This window comes from Lissotriton helveticus, chromosome 2_1 (genome assembly GCF_964261635.1).
Source record: "Lissotriton helveticus chromosome 2_1, aLisHel1.1, whole genome shotgun sequence".
NCBI lineage: Eukaryota > Metazoa > Chordata > Amphibia > Caudata > Salamandridae > Lissotriton > Lissotriton helveticus.
This window is the reverse complement of record NC_136059.1, coordinates 923,145,147-923,166,855: the sequence shown is the minus strand read 5'-3', so window position 1 is coordinate 923,166,855 and position 21,709 is coordinate 923,145,147. Positions and strand designations below refer to the sequence as shown.

At 42.4% G+C, this 21,709-nt stretch overlaps 1 protein-coding gene across 1 annotated transcript in view; it reads right to left on the bottom strand.

The window, feature by feature from the left end:
- Positions 1–21,709, bottom strand: part of CNTNAP4 (contactin associated protein family member 4) — a 1,902,933-nt gene that overhangs the window by 695,859 nt on the left and 1,185,365 nt on the right. Inside the window, exon 8 of the mRNA XM_078675664.1 lies at positions 4,042–4,303. Within this exon, the coding sequence (XP_078531790.1) occupies positions 4,042–4,303 (262 nt within the window). The remainder of the gene's footprint in view (positions 1–4,041; positions 4,304–21,709) is intronic.

Genomic DNA, 21,709 nt, shown 5'->3' with positions numbered 1-21,709 from the left:
ACCGTTTTTTAGCTCACTGCACCATCCCATCTCAGAAACTGGCTACATGCAAATTAGTCTGACCCTGGCCCAGTGCATCATGGGAACAGGGCAGACCAAACTACCAAGCCAATTCTTTACTGGAAAGGAAACAAGCTTCCGGGGACCGGTTTCTGGCATTACAGCCGTCTTCGGCCCGGCTTGCTTGAATCCTGATGGTGCAGTGAGCAAGGGACTCACATCTGAGTATACCCTTCCACACTTGTGGTGGCCAAAATGATTACCATTGTCAGCTGGGTTAGTGGTAACGATTAAAAGTTGAACTCCTAAAAATCAGAAATTCTTCTTTTTGGGAAAGATGTTGCCTTCTGGGACCAATCATGGTGGCCTCAGCCTCTTGGTCTCCTCCCCTTGCCGGTTTCTGAAGTAAGAAGCTTAGGGATTGTTTTTGAGATGTCATTTGTGGATCAGATCAACAAATTGACATCCTCGTGTTTTTTCATTATAGGAATGTTAAGGAAGGAATTACCCTTTGAACTGCCCAATTTGCAAAATTCAGTGGTAATCTCCCTAGTTATATCTAGACTTGATTATTGCATTGCCCTTTTTTGAGGCATTAAACAGAAACTACGAAACAAGCTTTAGATGTTGTAGAATACAGCCTGTTGCTTACTCAAGAAAATCCGTAACAGAAGCACTGGCAGAGCATTACTGGCTCCCTGTCAAGAAAAGGAATGCTTTTAAGGCCTATGCCTAGCATTGCTTGGATTTAGAGCAGAGTATCTCAAAAGCAAATTTAGATGGTACTGGCCAAAAAGATCACTACAAACTGCTACTTCAAGTTAGGTGATAATTGCTAGAATTAAGAAAATGGTATGGGGGGTTGCAGTTTTGTTCATTCCATTTGTTATCTATGGATTAGTCTGCCCATGCATCTCGAAAGTCAGGTTAGCCATCAAATTATTTTGGCCAGAGAATTCTTAAACTTCATGTTTGCATTTGTGGGTATTCTTTCTGGGAAACTCCAATTTTGCTCTTTTTTCACAATTTAATGACTTAAAAATTTGCAGAGGACAGTCTTCACAGTTCTACACATTTCTGTATATGGATTCCATAAATTCCGATTCTCTATCATCAATATGCTATCTGATTCCCACTAGGTTTAATGAAATCTCCAAAATGGGTGCCCGTATTGCGAGCCAAAAATTTAGCAAATATACAGAATAATCCCAGGCGAGTCTCTTCTACCTATGGGGATTTAGCTGTTTAACTAATTCAATACATGTTTAAAAATAAAGGCTATAAGTACTCGTTTTACACTCTCAACAGGCCAGGGAGAATGCATCAATATTCATTCTTTTTGATAATTTTTAATATCAGTACCCTTTTGCTGAATTTGAACTCCCTTAGCTATCTAGAAATGCAACCAAGTCAAATGTCAAGGCAGAAAAATGACAAACAATTACAAATCAGGATTTACAGAATCAGAACAGAAATACAATTTGCTCATGAGCAAAAGTCAATCTGCCATGTGAACTTTTTCACGTGATTGACTCTGTCTTGGGAAGGACATGAGTGAGTAAATCACTATTACTATACAGGGATTGGCCATGCAAAAGCTTGCAAACATCCACAAAGTCAGAACTTTGTGGATTATTACAAATGTTTTCTATGGTTGTTCTCACCATAGATAAAAAAAAGAAAATTTACTGTAAAATTTGAAGTGTGCTCCCAAGATGCAAGATGGTTGGAACCATCCTATCATAAAAGGCGGAATAGGGAAAAGGTCAAAACTTCATAAAGGAATGGGATTGGGAAAGGGGTTTGCACACAGATTACTTTAACATGTGTAAAAACATGTTTTACAGAAAAGTGTAAAAGACATAAACTGTGTTTGCAAATACTTTTTCAGCTGAAGTGAAGAGGGTTAGAATTGAGAATAGAGGGGGTTTCATAAGGAAATCTTCAAACGTTGTTGATCTGTGATTAGTACTCTCTGGGATTCTCCAAAAATAGTTAATCTTGAAAAACACAAAGCCAGTTTCACTGTGGCCTTGCGTTGCCCTGTTGTCACGCAAAGCAACACAAGGGCTTAAGTCAGATTTACCAAGCCATGCAAAGCTGCCTTTCATGGCAATGAGTGGCTTGGTATAGCCAGAGTAATGCAAGGCAGTGCAAATTGCTGCCTTGCGTTACTCTGCATTGGGAAAGCGTTCCATGGGTGGAGTGTGGGTGTTCCTATGCATCCAACCATGGATTTTGGTGCAATCCCAGGTTTACTAAGAGTAGTTAACCTGGGGTTGAGTCAAAATGCAATGCCATCCCAACAGAGGCATAACAAGGAGAAATACATGTTTCTCTCCTTGATATTTCCTCTTTCTATGTGTGCTGAATTCTGCAGCATACACAGAAAGATTAAAATACCTATGAGGATTGTTTTTGTGCAGGAAGGTGCAGAAAACAAATCCTGCCCGTAAGGCAGGTACCCTTGCATCATGGTGCAAGGGTGCCTCTGCTGACTCTCCTGGATGTGCAGCACAGCAAATTAGTTGTCTTGCTGTGTTGCATGACTTTTTAATAATTCTGGGCTAAAATCTTTAATGTGATTATTAAAATATTCCAAAATCCGAAAGTTGTCTTAACAAAAGCTGAAACATTTATACCCTTATTACGACCACTAGGAGACTGCCTGATTCTTTGGCCCTGCCAATGCCATAATACGAGTTTGCCTGTGTGTATATTTCAACTGCATATGTGTTGGTTGCACACATATGCATGATATATGTTAAAAAATGAACCCTGGGTGGGTAACTCCACTCCGCCAGTGGAGTTTGCAGAGATTTTCCTACTCCACCCTCCGTGGCAAATGCGGAGATAGGCAAAAATCTGCCTCCGTGATTAAGCGGAGTTAGCTGCTCCCTCCCCCCTTCCAAATACTTTAAAAATACTCAAAAGAAGGCACTGCCACCTCCTCTGCCTGGCCGTTCTCCTTCCTGCACCTCTGGCGCTTTTTTTCATTGCAAAAAAACCTACATTGTACGTCTTGCGAGTGTGCATGCGCACGCCCAAGATGTACTAGTTAGTGTTTTTTTCAATGGAGAAAGACGCGAGGCGACGGGGAGCAGGAAGGAGAACGGGCAGGCAGGGGAGATGGCAGAAATACTGGTAAGTGCCTTCATTTTAGTATTTTTAAAGCATTTGAGAGAGGGGGAGCATTGAGGGAGTGGAGCGGAGCTATGCGTAGCTCCATAGAGTTTTCTTTCAAACTCTGTGGAGCTACGTGTAGAGGCACTACTCCTGTTCCGCCTACCTTTATAAAAAATAACCCCTACCCATTTCCGGAATCTTCCCCATATGTGGGCAGTACTGACAACACAATTACCTATATTTCTTTGCAGACTGGGTCGTATTTCTTGGGTTGAAGATGCTCCTGTGTAGGGGGGACCTGGAGAAATGGATCCACTTCGAAATCTGCTAGGATGAACTGGAAAGGGGTGAGTATGCCCTCCAATTTCTTTGTCTCCACCATACTTTAGATGGTGGTCAGACCGTTGCGGTCAGCTAGTTGGAAAGCCAACTCATAATACTGACGGTGGTGTTGTGCCTCTGTGCCGCCCAATGGAGGCTCCCTTCCTCAAATGCGACCCCGGCGTTCAGTGGTTTGCTGGCAGAGTCAGCAGTCCAGCAGCAGTCTCTGAACAGGCAATACTCTCAACTCGTAATACGGCAGATGGCTCACTGCCATCGGACCGCCACTGCCAGGACGGCAGCCCAAAGACTCCCAAACTTGTAATAAGGCCCTTAATCTAATTACTAAAATGTTCCAAAATTTTCCAAGACAGTGTGGTAAATCTCTCCTCTCCAAACTTTTCCTCATCCAAGCAAATCAATGTAAAGTTTTGGCTCAGAGTAAGCTGTCTCATTAAGCTATGTTTTGTGGGACATTATCTAACATAAGTAAATGCACAGTCATAAAGAAAATAGTGTAACAATGCAGTACAAATGCCATGAGCACACTTCTGCTCTTTTGCAACATAAAACTACCAATCTTTCTTCCCATACCTGCAATGATATCCGTGTGGAGTTTCCCTTGCTTGAAAAGGCTGAGTCTGAGTTTTCCCTCACTCATATATAAAAAAAGATCTCCGGATGACTGGTAAAGCCTGGTGAATAATAGAAAACCATTGCCATTCCAGGTCCGAAACTGAAAGCTCACGGACAGTGCCTCTTGTTGTGATGTGCCAGGAAGAGTGAGATAACTCTTGGAGGTCAGGAAGGTCACAGGCACTATTTGTGGCTCTGCACAAAAAAAGGATAAGTTGCCCTAAAAAGGAGAAAGAAAGCAGGAATAAGAAGGCTGTAAAAGTGTTAGGAATGGCTTTTCATTACTCAAAGGAAGAATGTCTGAAAAAGTACTCCCTATTGAACTATCAAAGAATTTAAGTACACAGCACTTTTAAACAGTAAAAACATATTAATACAATACTACCAAACATATATACATTTGAGTATAAAAACATGATCATTTAAGAAAAAAAGCTGCTTCAGGTCTACCATTGTATCCTGACTGTAGCAGTGCAATGGTTAACATGTAAAAGAATACGTGACGGAGTCCAATTTTTTTTAATAAGTCTGCCGGAGCGACTGCCTAATGCTGGGATTTCCAAATACCATGGCTGTCTAGTCTTTATTTCACTATTTCACCTCATTGCCACTATACTCTTTCATGCCACTAAATTACACTCTTGTAGATTCTTTTTCATTTCTGCTTTCTCCATTTGCCACTGTCTTTCCACCCTTTTCTTTTCTTGCAAGACATATTTATTGTTTTTAAACACAACACAAGAGAACAGTGGATTTGCTATTTAGACTCGCACATCAACATACGTTCTCACCAGTCCAATTCAATCAAATTATACACAACAAAAACAATACGGAGTGCTACATTGGCATTGGATGTACATCCACAAAATACATCAAACAGTCACCCACTGCCCCAACGTCAATTCGGGCTGTAGGTTGTCACCAAGTTGAGAAAAACACCCGAGCACCTCCACAATAGTCACTTTGATCCTTTCGCTATTTTAGCGTTTTAAACACAGTCCATATCTTTTAGTCAGCAGCCAATTTCCACAAAATCAGACGATGTTGAAAGTTCAAGCTTTTTATTTTGCAAACGTTATGATCCACAGCCTTGGATCATAACGTTTGCAAAATAAAAAGCTGGAACTTTCAACATCGTCTGATTTTGTGGAAATTGGCTGCTGACTAAAAGATATGGACTGTGTTTAAAACGCTAAAATAGCGAAAGGATCAAAGTGACTATTGTGGACGTGCTCGGGTGTTTTTCTCAACATATTTATTGTTTTTGATCAACATGTAATAGTGATACAGGCAATTATTGTATTACAATATACTCTGCAGTATTTATCAATTGGTGCAAAGATGGATTTTTACACTCAGGTTTAACATTGGTGTTAGGCCCCACCTCAGGTGAGCAGACATATACTGGTATAGCTACGATTTCTACATCCCAAACTCAGAACAATTCCAGCCACCTACCCAAATCTTCTCGAATCTCCGTGGGCATGCTTGTGCAGTACAGAGCATACATTTGATTGTGGAGCATCTATCCATACCCAGTTTTCAGTCCAGCATGGGCAAAGCCTCAGTTCTCCAATTTCTTGCTATATCTCATTTGGAGATCAAGTACCCTAGGCCCACGAGAATATGCATCGCTCTGCTACCACCAGGCTTCTCTTAGACACCCAGTAAGGCCACCTTTGGCAGCAAAGCCGTTGATTGACCCTTAACCGTGATGAGACAATGATGGACTCCCTCCCAGTAGGGTTGTATACAGGGACAGTCCCAGATCATATGTCTGAGGGTACCCTTCTCAGCAAGGACCCATAATTTGGGGAAATCTCAGATCTCATTTTAGACAGACTTTCAGGGGTATGGTGGGTGCTGAGTAGGCAGTGAAACTAAATGGGGGAGAGTCAGAAGGAAACAGCCAATGTGCGCAGAGTAATCTTGGCATCCCTCCACTCCTCATCATCAAGTGCAGCAAGAACTTTTTCCCAACTAGCTCACAATTGTGACAACGGGTCTGGGGTGTTAACTATCAGACAGTGACATATCCTCGAGATTCAAACTTTTACCAGCGGTTCTAATAGCATTTTAGACTTCAAGGTGTTATTTTCCAGGGATGTACCAGTTGAGATTGTACCATAAATGTGAGACAGAGCTTTGCGTGACACCACGCAGACCAACCAGGTAACCTCAGGAAGAAGCCTGGGAATAGCGGATTGGTATAGAAAGTGCATTGGGTTATTGTCGCAAGAGTATTGCACTTATAGTCTGTATGCCAGGTAATGCCTGTCCCCAAACATCCAATCATTAAAGGTGGTAAGATGGGAGGCCCAGCAGTAAGCTGAATATTGACCATGCCCAACCACCCCTTCAAACATAGCTTGTGTGCATTTGGTCCAGGGCACTCTGGGTTATTTGCGCAACCACAGGAACTGTGGGACAGCACGCACAAAATTTTGGAGTAAATAAAAAAATTTGGGAAGGGCAATCATTTTGAACATGGCGATCCTGACTGTTATGGATAATAGTAACGTGTTATCTCTGAATACTCTTATCTAGTTGTGTCAGCAAGGGCAAATTATTATGCGCCTAAGTCTGTTGGTGGCACATAGCGATCCTAATAGGTTGGAAAACGAGGCTGCAAGGACATAATACCTTTGGACTCATATAGAGGGACCAACAGATGCTTATCCCAATTTATCTAAGAGACCAATGGTGTGAGTGTATAAACCCAAGATTTGCATTGTATGGTATAGAGCTATCTGCAGGTTGCGAAGGAACGTAAGTACGTCATCTTTGTAAAAGTATATGTGATCTTCTGGCTGATTGACCCACTGAAACCAATCCACAAATGAATCTATTCTGATCCACTCTGCTACAGGCTTAGCTGCCAGTGCAAGCAGGTGTGGGAATAGTAAATAGCCCTGCCTGGTGCCTCATGCAATTGGGAATGGCTTCGAGAGAAGGACTCACACCTGGGCTCAAAGTGAGGAGTATACTATCCACATGTAAGCCAGAAACCAAGGGCCTTTTACAAGGTGCACCCGGTGCAAACAAGGACAATGCACTGTATTAGGACGAATCCACTGCCCTGGGGACATTACATTCATGTGAAAAACAGAATACCTACTTTGAAGCTGCTGCGTGTTTCACAGTGCAGGTGGGAACCCACCTGCATTTTGAAGGGATATTAGAGATCCCCTAGCAGCTGGGTGCAGTGAGTGCACAGAGTCCTATTACCAGCAAACATTCTCAAAAGCTTCGTGACAGGCCTCTGTCCAAATCAAAAATCTTGGATGCTTCTTCAAAATCAACTGAGTTAAGGGGGCAACAATGGTGTCATATCCCTTAACAAACCTCCTGTAGTATCTTGTGAGGCCTAAGACGACTCTCACGTCAGTCTGAATTTTTAGTGGTTGCCAGACCATGATTCTCCTAAGCTTGGCCAGGAAGGGCTATACCATGCCCCCGCCTATCAGGTGGCCCAGATACACCATAGAACCCTGCCTTATATGGCACTTACTGGCCTTGATTGTCAGGCCTGCCTGTTGTAGGGCCTGAACACCTCCTGAAGTTTTAGACAGGTGTTCCTCCCAGCTGGAGCTGTAGGGACTGATGTCATGCAGTTAGGCGGCACAGAAAGCCTCCTTTCCAGCTAGACCCTGCTAATAAATCTCGGGAAGGGTGATTCTTCAAGCATCACCTGACATTGGAAGTGGCCATCTGGAGTTGAAAATGCTGACCTCTCTTTGGCTCTCTCAGAGCAATCTGCCAGTGCCCTGATATTAAATCAAAAGTACTGATGAACTTGGCAGCACCCAATCTGTCTATGAGCTCATCAGCTTGGGGGAAGAGGTGTGTGTCAGTTTTGTGGTGGAATCAAGACTCTAGTAGCCCATGCAGAACCTAAGCTCTGGAGTGGTACTCGATGGGGCAGCATTTGGCACAAGCACCACAGGTCAGGATCCGGGACTGTTGGAGGACTCAGTCTATCCCAACACCAGCATCTAGGAGACCTCCTCCTTGATACAGGCCATCACCCTATCTGACAACTTGTAAAACTTTTTCTTCACATGTGGGCTGTCTCCAGTGTCCATGTCATGGATGCACAGGCGTGTGAGTTCAGGGGTAAGAGATACAAAAGAGGCAAATTGCCTAGTAATTGGTAATTCAATTTGCCGTTCTGGGGTCTGGGTAGAAGGAAGGTTCACACCTTCCACTGAGCCATCATGTTCCTGGGAAGACAGGAGGTCAGGGAGAGGCTCACTCTCCTCGTCCACTCCCTCATTTGTTACCAAGAGCAGGCTCAGTTTGTACCTCTTGAAGTGAGGTTTGATTCACGTGGATACCCTTAAGGAGTTCCTAGGGGTCTGCAGATCCACCAGGTAGTGGACTTCTCTTTCATCTTGTGTATGCCTGTCCAGTGATCCTGGAGAGCTCTGGACTCCATAGACTTCATGACCCATATTTTCTGGGCAGGTTGAGACTCCACCAGAGTACCAGAGCTTCATTAACCTGTTGGCTGGCCTCAATGTTGCTTTTTGCCTTTTTCAGAAGCAGTGTATCTGGTTGCAGAGGGCCAGCATGTAGCTGACCAGATCATGGAGAGGTTACCTGGGAGCTTGCTCCCACCCCTCCCTCACAAGGCTCAGAGATTCCCTTACAGGGTAGCCATGAAGGAGTTCAAAGGGGTTAAACTCTACTCCTTTCTGTGGCACCTCCCTGTTGGTAAAAAGAAGGTAAGGAAAGAGGATATCCCACTTACACCTCAGGAGCTCAGCAGGCCCATCTACATGCCTTTCAATGTTGTGTTGAATCTCTCCACAATACCATTGATTTGGGGGTGAAAGAGTGTAGTGGACTTGTAGGTTCCCCCACACTCATTCCACATGGAACTCATTTACGCTGACACGAAGTTAGTGCCTCAGTCTGACACTACCTCCTTGGGGAACCTGTAGTGTAGTTCCTATCATCCCAATAGGCTCTGCGCATTGGAATAATACCTACAGCAGTAAAGGCCTAGACCAGACGTTAACTAGGTCTACTACTGTCAATACTAGACTTAAAGTTTTGGGTTTGCCAGCTTAGCTCAGAGTTCACTAGAAACTTTCTCGAATGTTCAAGGAGGACTTAACTTCCCTGATTAGACAAGAAGGGATTTAGTTTCTGACAACCATAGAACATGACAACTTTGCTCTCCCCTAATCAAGAGTATATCTCGAGAGTCGTGTGAACAAAAGGCAATTTATTTTACTCAGTCAGTACGTGCATTCTTAGTCTCATCAGATTGTAGAGAAAAGGAAGAGACGGGCGTGTTCAATAAAAAGGTGTTATTTATTGATCAGTCTCTTTTCTCATACAAGAGAAATGGATCGATATTATTGCAATACTTATAGTTAAGTAAAGTGCATACATTAAAAGCAATAGTATAAAATAATACTGTAAAAACATTGATATGGTTTCTAAGCCATAAGATGTTTAAAATGAATAAAATATATTACATACACATATACATTTGACTAAACGTACTCAACTGGTGTTTCTAAATACGCCTACCCCGTGTACCTGACCTAAGTCTAATACGTGGGCGGGAATAGAAAGTTACAGTTTAAGTTAAGTTTGTTTTTGCCAAGTGAATAACTAAAGAATTCTCTGTGAGGGGTTATTCAGTTCTGTACCTGGAATCTAGGTTGAATGAGGGATGGTATCTCTCGTCTCTGGTCTCGATATTCCAGGCTGCCTGCGAGGGCTACCCAGAAACGCCGGTGCTGGATTTCTCGGCAGGAGAAAGCAGCTTCTCTCAGCGCGTCAGAAAGGCGGGGCTGCGCCAGCGGGGTCTGCTCTGCTCTTCGCTTCGGCAAGTATGGCTGCTCCGTCTCGTCACCACGCGTGTGTTTGCATAGGGCAATATCGGTAATATTTATACCTTTAAGGTGCTGAGATTGACGTAAGGATGGACATAGATACGTCAATAAGGATGTCATACGACTTGCTCGTTAGCACATTCTTTTGCTGAAGTTCTCGGTGAAATCAAAACAATGGCCGCAGGGTTTTGCCCAGGTTGTCATAGGTTTGATTTGTTATGAGAACTCCGTATGCCTTATCAGGGGCTGGAGGAATATCGCTTGTCTAATTAGATCGCAAGCGTTATGACCTAATCAGATAACACATTCCTGTGCCGTAGTGTGACTGCGTCAGATAACGGTATCTGCATCATGGGGGTTTTCTGCCTCATGGGCTGACTGCTAGTTAACTTGTTGGTTTGTTTAACCAGAATAGGGTCAGGAATAGGGGGATCGATTCAGAACCTATAGGAATACATCACACCCACTCCACGCTAACTATGGTCATATTTACTAATCTATGCATAGTATAACATAGTACAACATACTATAGAGTATAGTGTATACCTTACCACCCCAAAATACATAAATGCATTTTGAAATTTTCAAATATACGGAAAAATTGCAGTCATATGTATTGTATGCACTCAAGCTGTAGAATAATGCCAAAGTAATCGCATTTGTATACATTATTGCTATTTTGTATATGAGAATTACACATGAAATGGCTCTTAATACAGAAGAAAAGTTCGAGACCATTTCATCACAGAATATAATAACAATGAACATACCAGCGGGCAGCTAATGTCTTTAAGCTATATCTATAAGCTATCTAAAATGTAGAAACCTTAGTTCTTTAAGAATAGTTCTTACTTTAAGCAGAAGATAGTGTCCCGAAAAATATGCAAAAATATTCTGGGGCTGCTGAAAAATTGCTGTCCGTGAACTGGAGGGAAAATTGTTCATGTGACTTTATTTTTAAAGTTGAAGGCCGAATTCAGGGAACGCCGTGTGCGAGCTTGTTCAAAAGTCTCTATTTCTGTTCTGGCGAGAACATCATATCATTTAGGCTTTCGAAAAAACTGTCAACAGCTTCCTGGGAAAGTTCCACTAACTCGGATATAGGTGTAATCATGCATTCGTGCGCATGATTGTCTCCATTGACATTCTGATTCGCATTGCTGACAGAAGGTCGTACCTGATCGATGCTGCTTTCATCTTGAACTTCACTACCCATCAATCGTAGTGGTGAAGCTTCCACGAATGCCGTCATCAGGATTGGTAGCCTTTGAGGGCAGCACAAAGCATGAACCTTGATCGGGCTCAACAATGTTTCTGCATCCATTGGCGCATCCGATTGTAGCGTCAGACAGGTGTCTAACACGCATTCTTCTCCGCATAGCAGACACCTTAATACAGGTAAAACACATCTTTGCCACATTGGTCGAAATGATAGAAACCAAGTCATGTTCAGGTCTCTAAGCCGGGAGAGTCCCAGGATTTTTGATATCCGGTCCCGGTATCCAATGGCTAGGATTGTTTCTTCCCTTGTCGCAAGAGTTTTGTCTGTGACATGGGTTGCCATAACGAAAAATAAGGACTAAGAATAGGATTCCTGCAATTAGTCCCAAGATCAGGGGAAGTCCGCCAAAAATCGAATGGCCGAAATCTGGAAAAATACCCAGTATGGTTTTGAATGGTGTTAATGCCATCGAAAATACTGTCTTAAATACCTTTGAGACCCCATTGGTATCAGAAATATTTAAGATTTCGTTTAGAATTTCCGCGAAATGTATGGGGGAATTAGTTGATAACAATGAATGTATCTCTGCAGTCGTCCTTGAGACTTGTAGATCATACGTTTCTTTTGATGACGTGAGCCTTGTAGGCGTCTGAAGAAGCACTGTTTTCATTCTGCTTAAAGTATCTATTCGAATAGAAGTAATTTTCAAATTGGGCCATGCCCTTGCCTCCCTGTCTGGGAAGGAGCTGGGGAACAATGAGCGTCCACAGCACTTGACCTTCGCAGTTGTAGTTACTAGATAAGGAGTCCCGGGCATAAGACTACAACATCTGCGGTCTACAATTAGAATGTAACTCCCATTATAGAGTCTTTGAAAGAATGGTTCTATTTCTGTTGCAGGTGCGCCTTGCTGGTGACATGAAAGGTTGTATGAATTCCCTTCACAGGCTCCATGCAAACTAATTCCGTTACACAGAAGTGTGCCACTTAGTGACATCGCACAATTGTTGTCACTAAGAAACACTTTCTGTCCTTTATTACTGACACATGCATGTGAATAGGGCAGGTTCCATGTTGTTTTAAGGTACCCCTTTCCCAATTTCTCGTACATGCCAGCCTGTATATATTTTTGGCAGTATTGAAACCTGAAGGTTGAGATTGGAATATTTATTATCCCATGTATTATCCATTCACTGACAGGTCGTTCTGACATTGTCACTGGTAATCTTTCGAGTTTTTCAATGCTCAAGATTGTATAATCAGCACCCTTTTGTGCCATACTGATTTGTCTATCAGTAAGGTTAAAGATTTGGAATAGTGACGTTGTGTTGATTAAACGCCAAGGCACATAGCCTGAACGTAGATTTTGTAACGTCCAGCCAAGCTGTACAATAGAGCGCAATTGTGACTGACCGTGTTGTAATAACAGTAAGTCTTGCGACAATATGTCGATTGCTGAAGACACAATGCTGTCCAAAGAAAAAATTCTGGAGGACAGAGTCATTAACCCATTGTCCACTACAGAAAGTGATTTTTCCAAATTAATACGGTCAATTTCCCGTATTCTCTCTGCTGTTTCAATTTGAGTAACCTTCCAGGCCTCATTGTATGCTGCATATACAGAGGCTGCTATGAAACGTTTTTGACGCTGTTTGCGCGGTCCCATAATGAAATCACGCAAGTCAGCACCATCAGTAAGTAAAGTTAGGTGTTGTTTAATTTCTGCCAGTGTGGAAGTTTGTAGCCATTGAAGGCATAATTTGCCCACACTGTAGGTTGTTATTATCCCTGGGTGATGTCTTTGAGGATATCTAGGGTCTGGCCTGGTCATTTTGAAACCCTGTGTTTTATTCAGGAATCTGTCTTGACAGTTATTAGTATCTGTGGGCCAGATCAACCATTGTTTCCAATCAGGATGTGTTCTGTTTTGGTTTAATACATAATTTACGTCTATCTCTTCATCTGTAGAGCTATTGCTGAGCATTGTTGGCTTTGGAATAGACGGTTTATTTAAGTCTTTGATTTTGGCTAGGCCAAGACAGGTAGTTTGTTGAACAGTGTCATTTAAAAATATCATTTGTTCTGGGATCATGCAGGCTCTAAACAAAGATTCTATACCCTGCACTTGCCATTCTTTTGTACCCCAAACACTTTTCAATTCAACATTTTTGTCCCAATAATCAAAACCAAAAGTATTCATTTGTTCAAAAAATGAGTCAGAATATATCAATTTTGTGTTGGTTATCATGGTCTTTGTCCCTGTCTTGTTTGACAATTTAAAATAGAATGCTTCAGAATTACTTGTGTTAAAACCTGAAAAGTATGAATATTTGTCATAGAAGGTCCTTGAGCTTCCTTTTGGAGGGGTTGCACAATGTTCCCATTGATTATAATTTAAAACATTTCTAGGTTGTGCAGATCTATGTAAAAAATGGTTACCATAGTGGTTATAACAGTACATACTATCATAATTTGTAGAACCCTGCAAATAATCATGTTTGGTAAATTTAGCAGACATTACTAAGTCAGACATCATATTATTAATGCTTTCGAAGTCCCAATCATCAGCAAATGAGCTTGGTTTTACAAAGTCACTCAAGGAGATCTTAATTTGGTGTGGATATTTCAGGATTTCGACCGGACCATAAATTTCATAGTCAGTGTTGTCCCAGGCTACCCCACCCGGTATCGGATTGGCTGTGAAGTTGACTGAAGAAAGTTCTCTTTTCTCGATGTGTGAAGATGTGTGTGGTTTGAGGATCAAGTTGATTTTCTGACTTGCTGTGTCCATTTTTGCATATTTTCCCTCAATGAAGCGTCCCAAAGTTAGTATCATGATGAGCCAAAGTATGAGGATAAATGCACCAAAACCCACCCAAAATTCAATCCATGGGGAAATCAGATATGTTTCTTTCAGTTGTTTCAAAAGTTCTTTAGCTTTATCTTTAAAGGTTTTTGATGATGGCTGTGTCTTTGATTCACTGAAGCCTTCAGAGGAATCATCGAAGTTTATGAAGTAGCCGGATGCTGTTCTGTCAATTGTTCCAATTGCTTCAGGATTACTGTTTCTTGCATTTTCACTTGGTACTTCATTATAGATTGGTGTGTCTCTGCTAAATGTTTTTATTTGGGTTTTCAGAGGTCTGAGTTCTATTGCATTGTTGCATAGTCCTTGTTGTTCTTCTGTAGGCGTTTCGAATGTGATGAGCCTCTTCGTTAGGACCTCTGTACTGGTAGCAAACCTTGGTGTTCTGCTACTTATTGGGAGTCCACTTGGCCTACTGTTTGTTATCGGCCACATGTTGTGGTTTTACCAGGTCGATGGATACAACTCGGTTCTCCTTTTTTCCAGCAAGTGGCGGTAGTACAACTGATCTTGTCCCGTTGACAGACAAGACAGGAACTGCTTTTCTGTAAGAAGGCCCAAATTCCTTCTTTACCGCGATCTTTTCCCTGACTAGATCCCTGACTTTTGGAATCCAGACAGGTCTTGCTGGGACAGGTGGTGGTTCTTCAGTGGTTGTTGGCTGTTGTTTCAACTTTATGTTGCTCAGGTCTTTTCTTGTTTTGTTTAAGTCCTGCAAAATAGCCAAACGGTCTTTGATATCAAAGCTTTTTTCTTCTACCACTGAAGTCTGACTATCAATGTCAGAGATCAACATCCTAGTTCCAAATAATAATTCGTACGCACTGAATCCCTTCAGAGAATTTCTTGGCAAGTTATTTAGACTACGTTGGACACTTATTAGATGTTTGACCCACCCAGCTCCCGAACCTAATACCTTTGCCGTTATAGATTGCTTTATGTCACGGTTTTTTCTTTCAACAATTCCGTTCCCCTCAGGGTGAAATGGACAAGAGTACCGCAATGCCACGCCCATGCTGACCATGGCCTCCTTATAAGCTCTAGAGCTAAAAGCAGGACCGTGGTCCGAATGCAGCATGCCAATTGCGTATGTGCCGATAAAGACTCGCAAATCTTTTATAACAGTTCTGGCGTCAGCCGTTCGCTGGGGCCACATCCATATGAATCTCGTGCATGAATCCACTGCGACCAAGATATATTTATAGTTACCGTCCCTTTGTAAGGGACCGCAGTGATCTAGATAAACACAGGCTAATGGTTTATCCGAGATTAGAAGGGGCGTCTGCGCTGGACGTCTCACCGTTGATACTTTCATTTTTTGACATATTTCACATTCTAGAACATAGTTCCTTGTTTGTCTTCTCATTTGTGGCCACCAGTATCTCTGTTTTAATAATGATACTGTGGCTGAGACGCCAGCATGGATAGAAGCAAGCCCTTCGTGTGCCGCTATTATTAGTCCTAACCTATGTTCCATGTTTGGAATTGCCCTATCCCCCACTCCAGGGATTCGAGCAAAAGGAACATTGTTTGCATCAGTTATGTATGAGTATTTTACTGGAAAGCCTTTCGGGAGTGTTTCTATCGGATCCTTTTCTGAAGCGCTGACAGCTTGTAATATTTCGCTGTCTATTTTGGTTTTTGACCGGGTGATGGCAGCTACGGAAGCCGTTTGCACAGCTGCCTTCGCGGCCTCATCAGCCAATGAATTCCCTGCAACGTGAACGCCATCACGTTGATGACTCAGCGTATGTATCACGTGAGTCTTTGGTAGTTCTTTTTGTAAAAGAACTACTTGTTCCCAGAGCATTTTATGCTTGATTGTGCCACCTTTCGCATCCTTGAAACCATTCTGAAGCCAGATCTGCAAGTATTCATTGTAAGACTGAACGCAATAATACGAATCGCACACTATGAGTGTGGGGAATTCTCGATCGGTATTTTCAAGCGCCATCTTGAATGCCAGTATTTCAGCTCGCTGAGCTGTACAATCTCCTAAAGATTGTGTTTTAGTGATTGCTGGTTTAAATTTTCCTTCGTGCCAGCGACCTTTAACGATCGCGCACGCAGCACTGTAAGCTTGCTTACCCCCCACTGCGGGTTGTGCTGATCCGTCTGTATATATTATACAGCCGTAGTGGTCTAGAGGCAGAATTTCGGTCGGCGGAGGACATTCAAATTCATATTGGAGAAATTCTTGTGTTTTTAAGTAAGGATCAAATTCGTACGCCACGTCTGTTGCAGCAAGAGAATTAGCCCATTGTATCCATCTCGGATGGAGTGCTTTAGCATTTGGAATGCTTGCCTTTGTTACCGCCTCTAGGGCTGGTATTGGTGTCACGATTATTATTTGTTTACCTTGTGCCAGGGCTCGTTCTTTTGCTATAGCTGTCTGTGTTGCGGTAAGAATTTTTTCCGTTGGGCTGAATTTCATTTCAGCCTTAGTGTACAAGTGTGATTTGAATGCAATTGGTACCTTTTCTCCCTCATTAGAGGTCAGGTATGTGAATCCGCATCTCCCTGGGATGACTCGAATCACAAGATTGCGTGTGTTATCACGTGTTTCTAATTTTGTTTTAATTAGCATGTCTGTTTGTAGGGATCTCAAAATTTCTGTGTGTATTTGAGTCCAATTGGATCTTTTAAAATCTGGTTTTATCAGATCATATAGGGGTTTGACCCTTTCTGCGTAATTCGCAATGTATGTTCTTCCGAAATTTAGGAAGCCTAGAATCGACTGTAGGTTTTTTAGTGTTCTAGGTGCTTGGATTACGGCACATTTCTCTAGGAAATTGTCAGCCAGGCTTTTGCCTTCACTTGATAATTCATATCCTAAGAACAGGACTGTCAGATGGGCAATTCTGGATTTTTTAAAGTTGAATTTGTAACCCTCTGCAGCGAACCCAAGTATTATGGTGTTCACTCTTTTCAAGTGAGTCTCCAAGTCATCATCTGTTAAGTAAATGTCATCGACATAAGATAATGCTTCATCATCATATATTTGTAGTAATTCTGTTACTCTCGCTGAGAATACTCCCGGGCTGTTCTTGTACCACTGGGCTAACCAACAGAATTGTTTTTGAGTGCCATTTATTGAGAATGCAGTTAAATATCTGCTCTCTGGTGCTATGTTTTGACAAAAGAATCCATTAGAGATGTCTAATGTTGTTTTGTATTTTTTGCGCACTATGTTATTCATTAGTGCAGCACTATGTGAGTTTTGCACTGCAAAAGTTTTGCAACATGTGTTAAGGTGTCGGTAATCCAAAACTAGACGATATGAATTGTCTGGTTTGGAGACCGGAAACAAAGGGTTGTTCATTTGTGAGGTGCAAGTTTCAATCACCCCCTGGTATTCTAGCTGATCTAGTATTTCATTTACCTGTTTTTTAGCTTCTTGCTTAATTGGGTAGTGCCTTTGTGCAGTAGGTTGTGATTTTAACTGGATTTTGTGAGGAGGAGAGTCCTCATCCCATCCCACGTGATTTTTATATAAAGCAGGAGCTAGAGCTACTGCCCACTTTCTGGCAAGTGTGTATTTTTTATGAATTGGGATATGATTTGAGAAGGCAGGCATAATTACTTCTTCGCCATGAGGGCACTCCCTGACAAACTCTGGTGGCCAGTCTTTTTCAGCTAGAAGGATATCATAGCCCTTGGAGAGATTATCCCAAAATAGTCCCCTTATTTTCCTAGTCTTATCTCCCTCTATACGCAATGTTATTTCGTATATTTTGTGAGGTTTGCTAACTCTGGTGTCCGCAGTTTCCACTTGAAGATATTCATTCGTGTCCACTGTCTCCAGATGATTCATAAGGACTTTGCGAGCTATGCTCACTTCTGCTGCGCTGTCTAGCATTGTCTGAGTCCATTCTCCGTTTTTCAGTTGTGTCCTCAGTATTCTCGGCATTGTTAACTACCTTGATACTGGCTACCTTCTTTTTTGGAAATTGTAATTTCTTTTTTAGCTGAGCAGGTTCCTTGTCTTTGGACTTGGTGTGCTCTTCTCTTTGTTCTGATCGTCCTCTTCTTTCCGATTTCTGCGAGGAAGTCTGAAAAGATTGAGAGGGACGTGTATCAATGTCTTGATATCTATCAGGCTTTTTAATAATATCCCTATTTCTAAGGTTATATCTTTTCCCAGAGGGGTCACTCTGAGGTGACCTGTGTCTTTGGATCGGAGATTTTTCTCTTCGCCTAGGAGACCTTCCTCGGGACTGGAATTTCTTTTCTTTAGGATTGGATTGTTTGTTTCCATCCCAGTTCTTTTTTGGTGATGTAGAATTATTATTAAAAAATATTTTTTCAGGACTTTCAATTAGTTGCGGTTTTACTGGTATACCACCTAAACTATCTCTACCTATTTCCTCATAGGATTTTTCTATGATTCTGGCAATTTCAGCTGGTTGGTCTGCTATATCTGTCTCTTTTAACCTCTGGCGGATCGCCACGTTTGCTGCTTCACCTTTTATGTTGGCTAATAATATAGCCGAGACCTGCTTGAAGTCTTTTAGTAATTTCATACCAAGAGTTAAAGCGGGTTCAGGACCATATTCATCTTGAATTTGTTTTAGCACATCTGGTATTACCGAAATGGATGGAACACCGTGCGTTTTTGTGTAGATGGAAGCAAAGACTGTACCCCAAGTGTCACAGTCCTCAATGTGTGGTGCGATTCCCATTGGAAGACAGATAGTCAGAATCCTGTGCTTTTCTAGCGGGGTGGTGCCTGGAAACACCGCCTCTATTTGGGTGATTTTCTGCGCTAGCCAGAATGGTATTTGTTCCCGTTTAGCCGGTACTTTACCTAGGCAGGACTGGATGTTCTGTGGTGTAATTTTATTTGTGTTCCCCTGGTGAGGGGTCAGCTGTGGGAGTTTAATCCCTGGCTGAATTGTTGAAGTCCGCATCACATATTGGACTAATTGTCTGTGTATTTTTATTAGTTGTTTTAGCTGTGTTAAAAGGTTTGGTGCAGACATCCCATCGATGTCTGGATGTGGTGTGTATCCGGCTAGGACCGGCCACGTTGCTCCTGGTCTACCTAAAGGACCGAGCCTGGTGACGTGATTATTATGTTTTAGGGCGCCATCAAATAAGAGCAAATGCTCTTGAAATTTGAGTGGTACTTCCACCTCCTCGAAAGGAGTGTAATTTTCAGGAGGTTCCTCTATTTTGTAATAGTGGAAGTACTTTGTTACAGGATTTGCTGCTGGAAAATTTATCCATGAATAGTATACCTCTGTCTGCCGATATTCGTGTGCCTCAATTACGAATATGACTGTACCACCTCTAGGTGTCAGTCCATTTTCTATAAGTTTTATGGTTATAGATTTCCTTTTAATGACCGGGATGAGTATTATATCCTCGTCTGCTGCCTGCATGGTAGCATCAGCTGCTGCGAGTTCAGTTGCTAATCTAACTGCCTCTCTTTCATCCTCATTGTCTGACATTTTACTGTCCAAAAGGTTTTTTCTTTTGTTTGCAGATCAGGTTTCTTATGGAAACAAAGATTAGATGCACAATATTTTGGAACCGTGTATCCTTCAACGTTGACTTGTACCAAGAACCATACATAGGAGTTCCCTCCTGCGAGGTCTGGCGGATATAACCTTTCACCCACTCCAGACGTCTTTGGAGTATTTGGGAAAAGGGGTCTGAAATGAGAAAGCACGACTGAGTTACTCTAAATGTCTTACGTTAGTTTAATCGCCCTTTCCAAACGCGTTGGGCGCCATGTAGTGTAGTTCCTATCATCCCAATAGGCTCTGCGCATTGGAATAATACCTACAGCAGTAAAGGCCTAGACCAGACGTTAACTAGGTCTACTACTGTCGATACTAGACTTAAAGTTTTGGGTTTGCCAGCTTAGCTCAGAGTTCACTAGAAACTTTCTCGAATGTTCAAGGAGGACTTAACTTCCCTGATTAGACAAGAAGGGATTTAGTTTCTGACAACCATAGAACATGACAACTTTGCTCTCCCCTAATCAAGAGTATATCTCGAGAGTCGTGTGAACAAAAGGCAATTTATTTTACTCAGTCAGTACGTGCATTCTTAGTCTCATCAGATTGTAGAGAAAAGGAAGAGACGGGCGTGTTCAATAAAAAGGTGTTATTTATTGATCAGTCTCTTTTCTCATACAAGAGAAATGGATCGATATTATTGCAATACTTATAGTTAAGTAAAGTGCATACATTAAAAGCAATAGTATAAAATAATACTGTAAAAACATTGGTATGGTTTCTAAGCCATAAGATGTTTAAAATGAATAAAATATATTACATACACATATACATTTGACTAAACGTACTCAACTGGTGTTTCTAAATACGCCTACCCCGTGTACCTGACCTAAGTCTAATACGTGGGCGGGAATAGAAAGTTACAGTTTAAGTTAAGTTTGTTTTTGCCAAGTGAATAACTAAAGAATTCTCTGTGAGGGGTTATTCAGTTCTGTACCTGGAATCTAGGTTGAATGAGGGATGGTATCTCTCGTCTCTGGTCTCGATATTCCAGGCTGCCTGCGAGGGCTACCCAGAAACGCCGGTGCTGGATTTCTCGGCAGGAGAAAGCAGCTTCTCTCAGTGCGTCAGAAAGGCGGGGCTGCGCCAGCGGGGTCTGCTCTGCTCTTCGCTTCGGCAAGTATGGCTGCTCCGTCTCGTCACCACGCGTGTGTTTGCATAGGGCAATATCGGTAATATTTATACCTTTAAGGTGCCGAGATTGACGTAAGGATGGACATAGATACGTCAATAAGGATGTCATACGACTTGCTCGTTAGCCCATTCTTTTGCTGAAGTTCTCGGTGAAATCAAAACAATGGCCGCAGGGTTTTGCCCAGGTTGTCATAGGTTTGATTTGTTATGAGAACTCCGTATGCCTTATCAGGGGCTGGAGGAATATCGCTTGTCTAATTAGATCGCAAGCGTTATGACCTAATCAGATAACACGTTCCTGTGCCGTAGTGTGACTGCGTCAGATAACGGTATCTGCATCATGGGGGTTTTCTGCCTCATGGGCTGACTGCTAGTTAACTTGTTGGTTTGTTTAACCAGAATAGGGTCAGGAATAGGGGGATCGATTCAGAACCTATAGGAATACATCACAAACCCACATAGGTAAAGATTCCCAATAGAGCTCTGGCCTCCACAGGTGCAGTCACTGACGTCAGAGGGATGGCTTCTGGGTAGTGAGTGGCATTGTCTACCAAGACCAGGACCAACCTGTTGCCTACGGATGTCTTGGGGACCAAGGGTCCAATGATGTTGATTCCAATGACAGGTAATGGGATCAGGGGATTTTTGTGAATTTTCCCTGATTTCCCACTACCCTGGCAGATGGGAGAGGATATACAGAATGCAACTGAGGCCGTCTTCATCCAGGGTCAATAAAGATGGGCACCAAGCTTGGCAAAGGGCTTGTCTTGCATTAGATGTCCTGCCAAGGGTATATCATGAGCTAAACCCAGTAGAAATGTCCTGTAATACTGAGGGATCACTGGCACATGGGCTGCCCCAAAGCCAGGATGCTTTGGCTCACTATATGGGAGGCCATTCTCCCAATAGATCAGGTTATACCCAGAGGTGTCACCTGCTGTCTGGACTTCGGCTTGCCTCCTCAAGACCCCTGGAATGAAGCACTGTTTCTGCATCTTCGGCTCATCATCAACTTGCCAAACAGCAA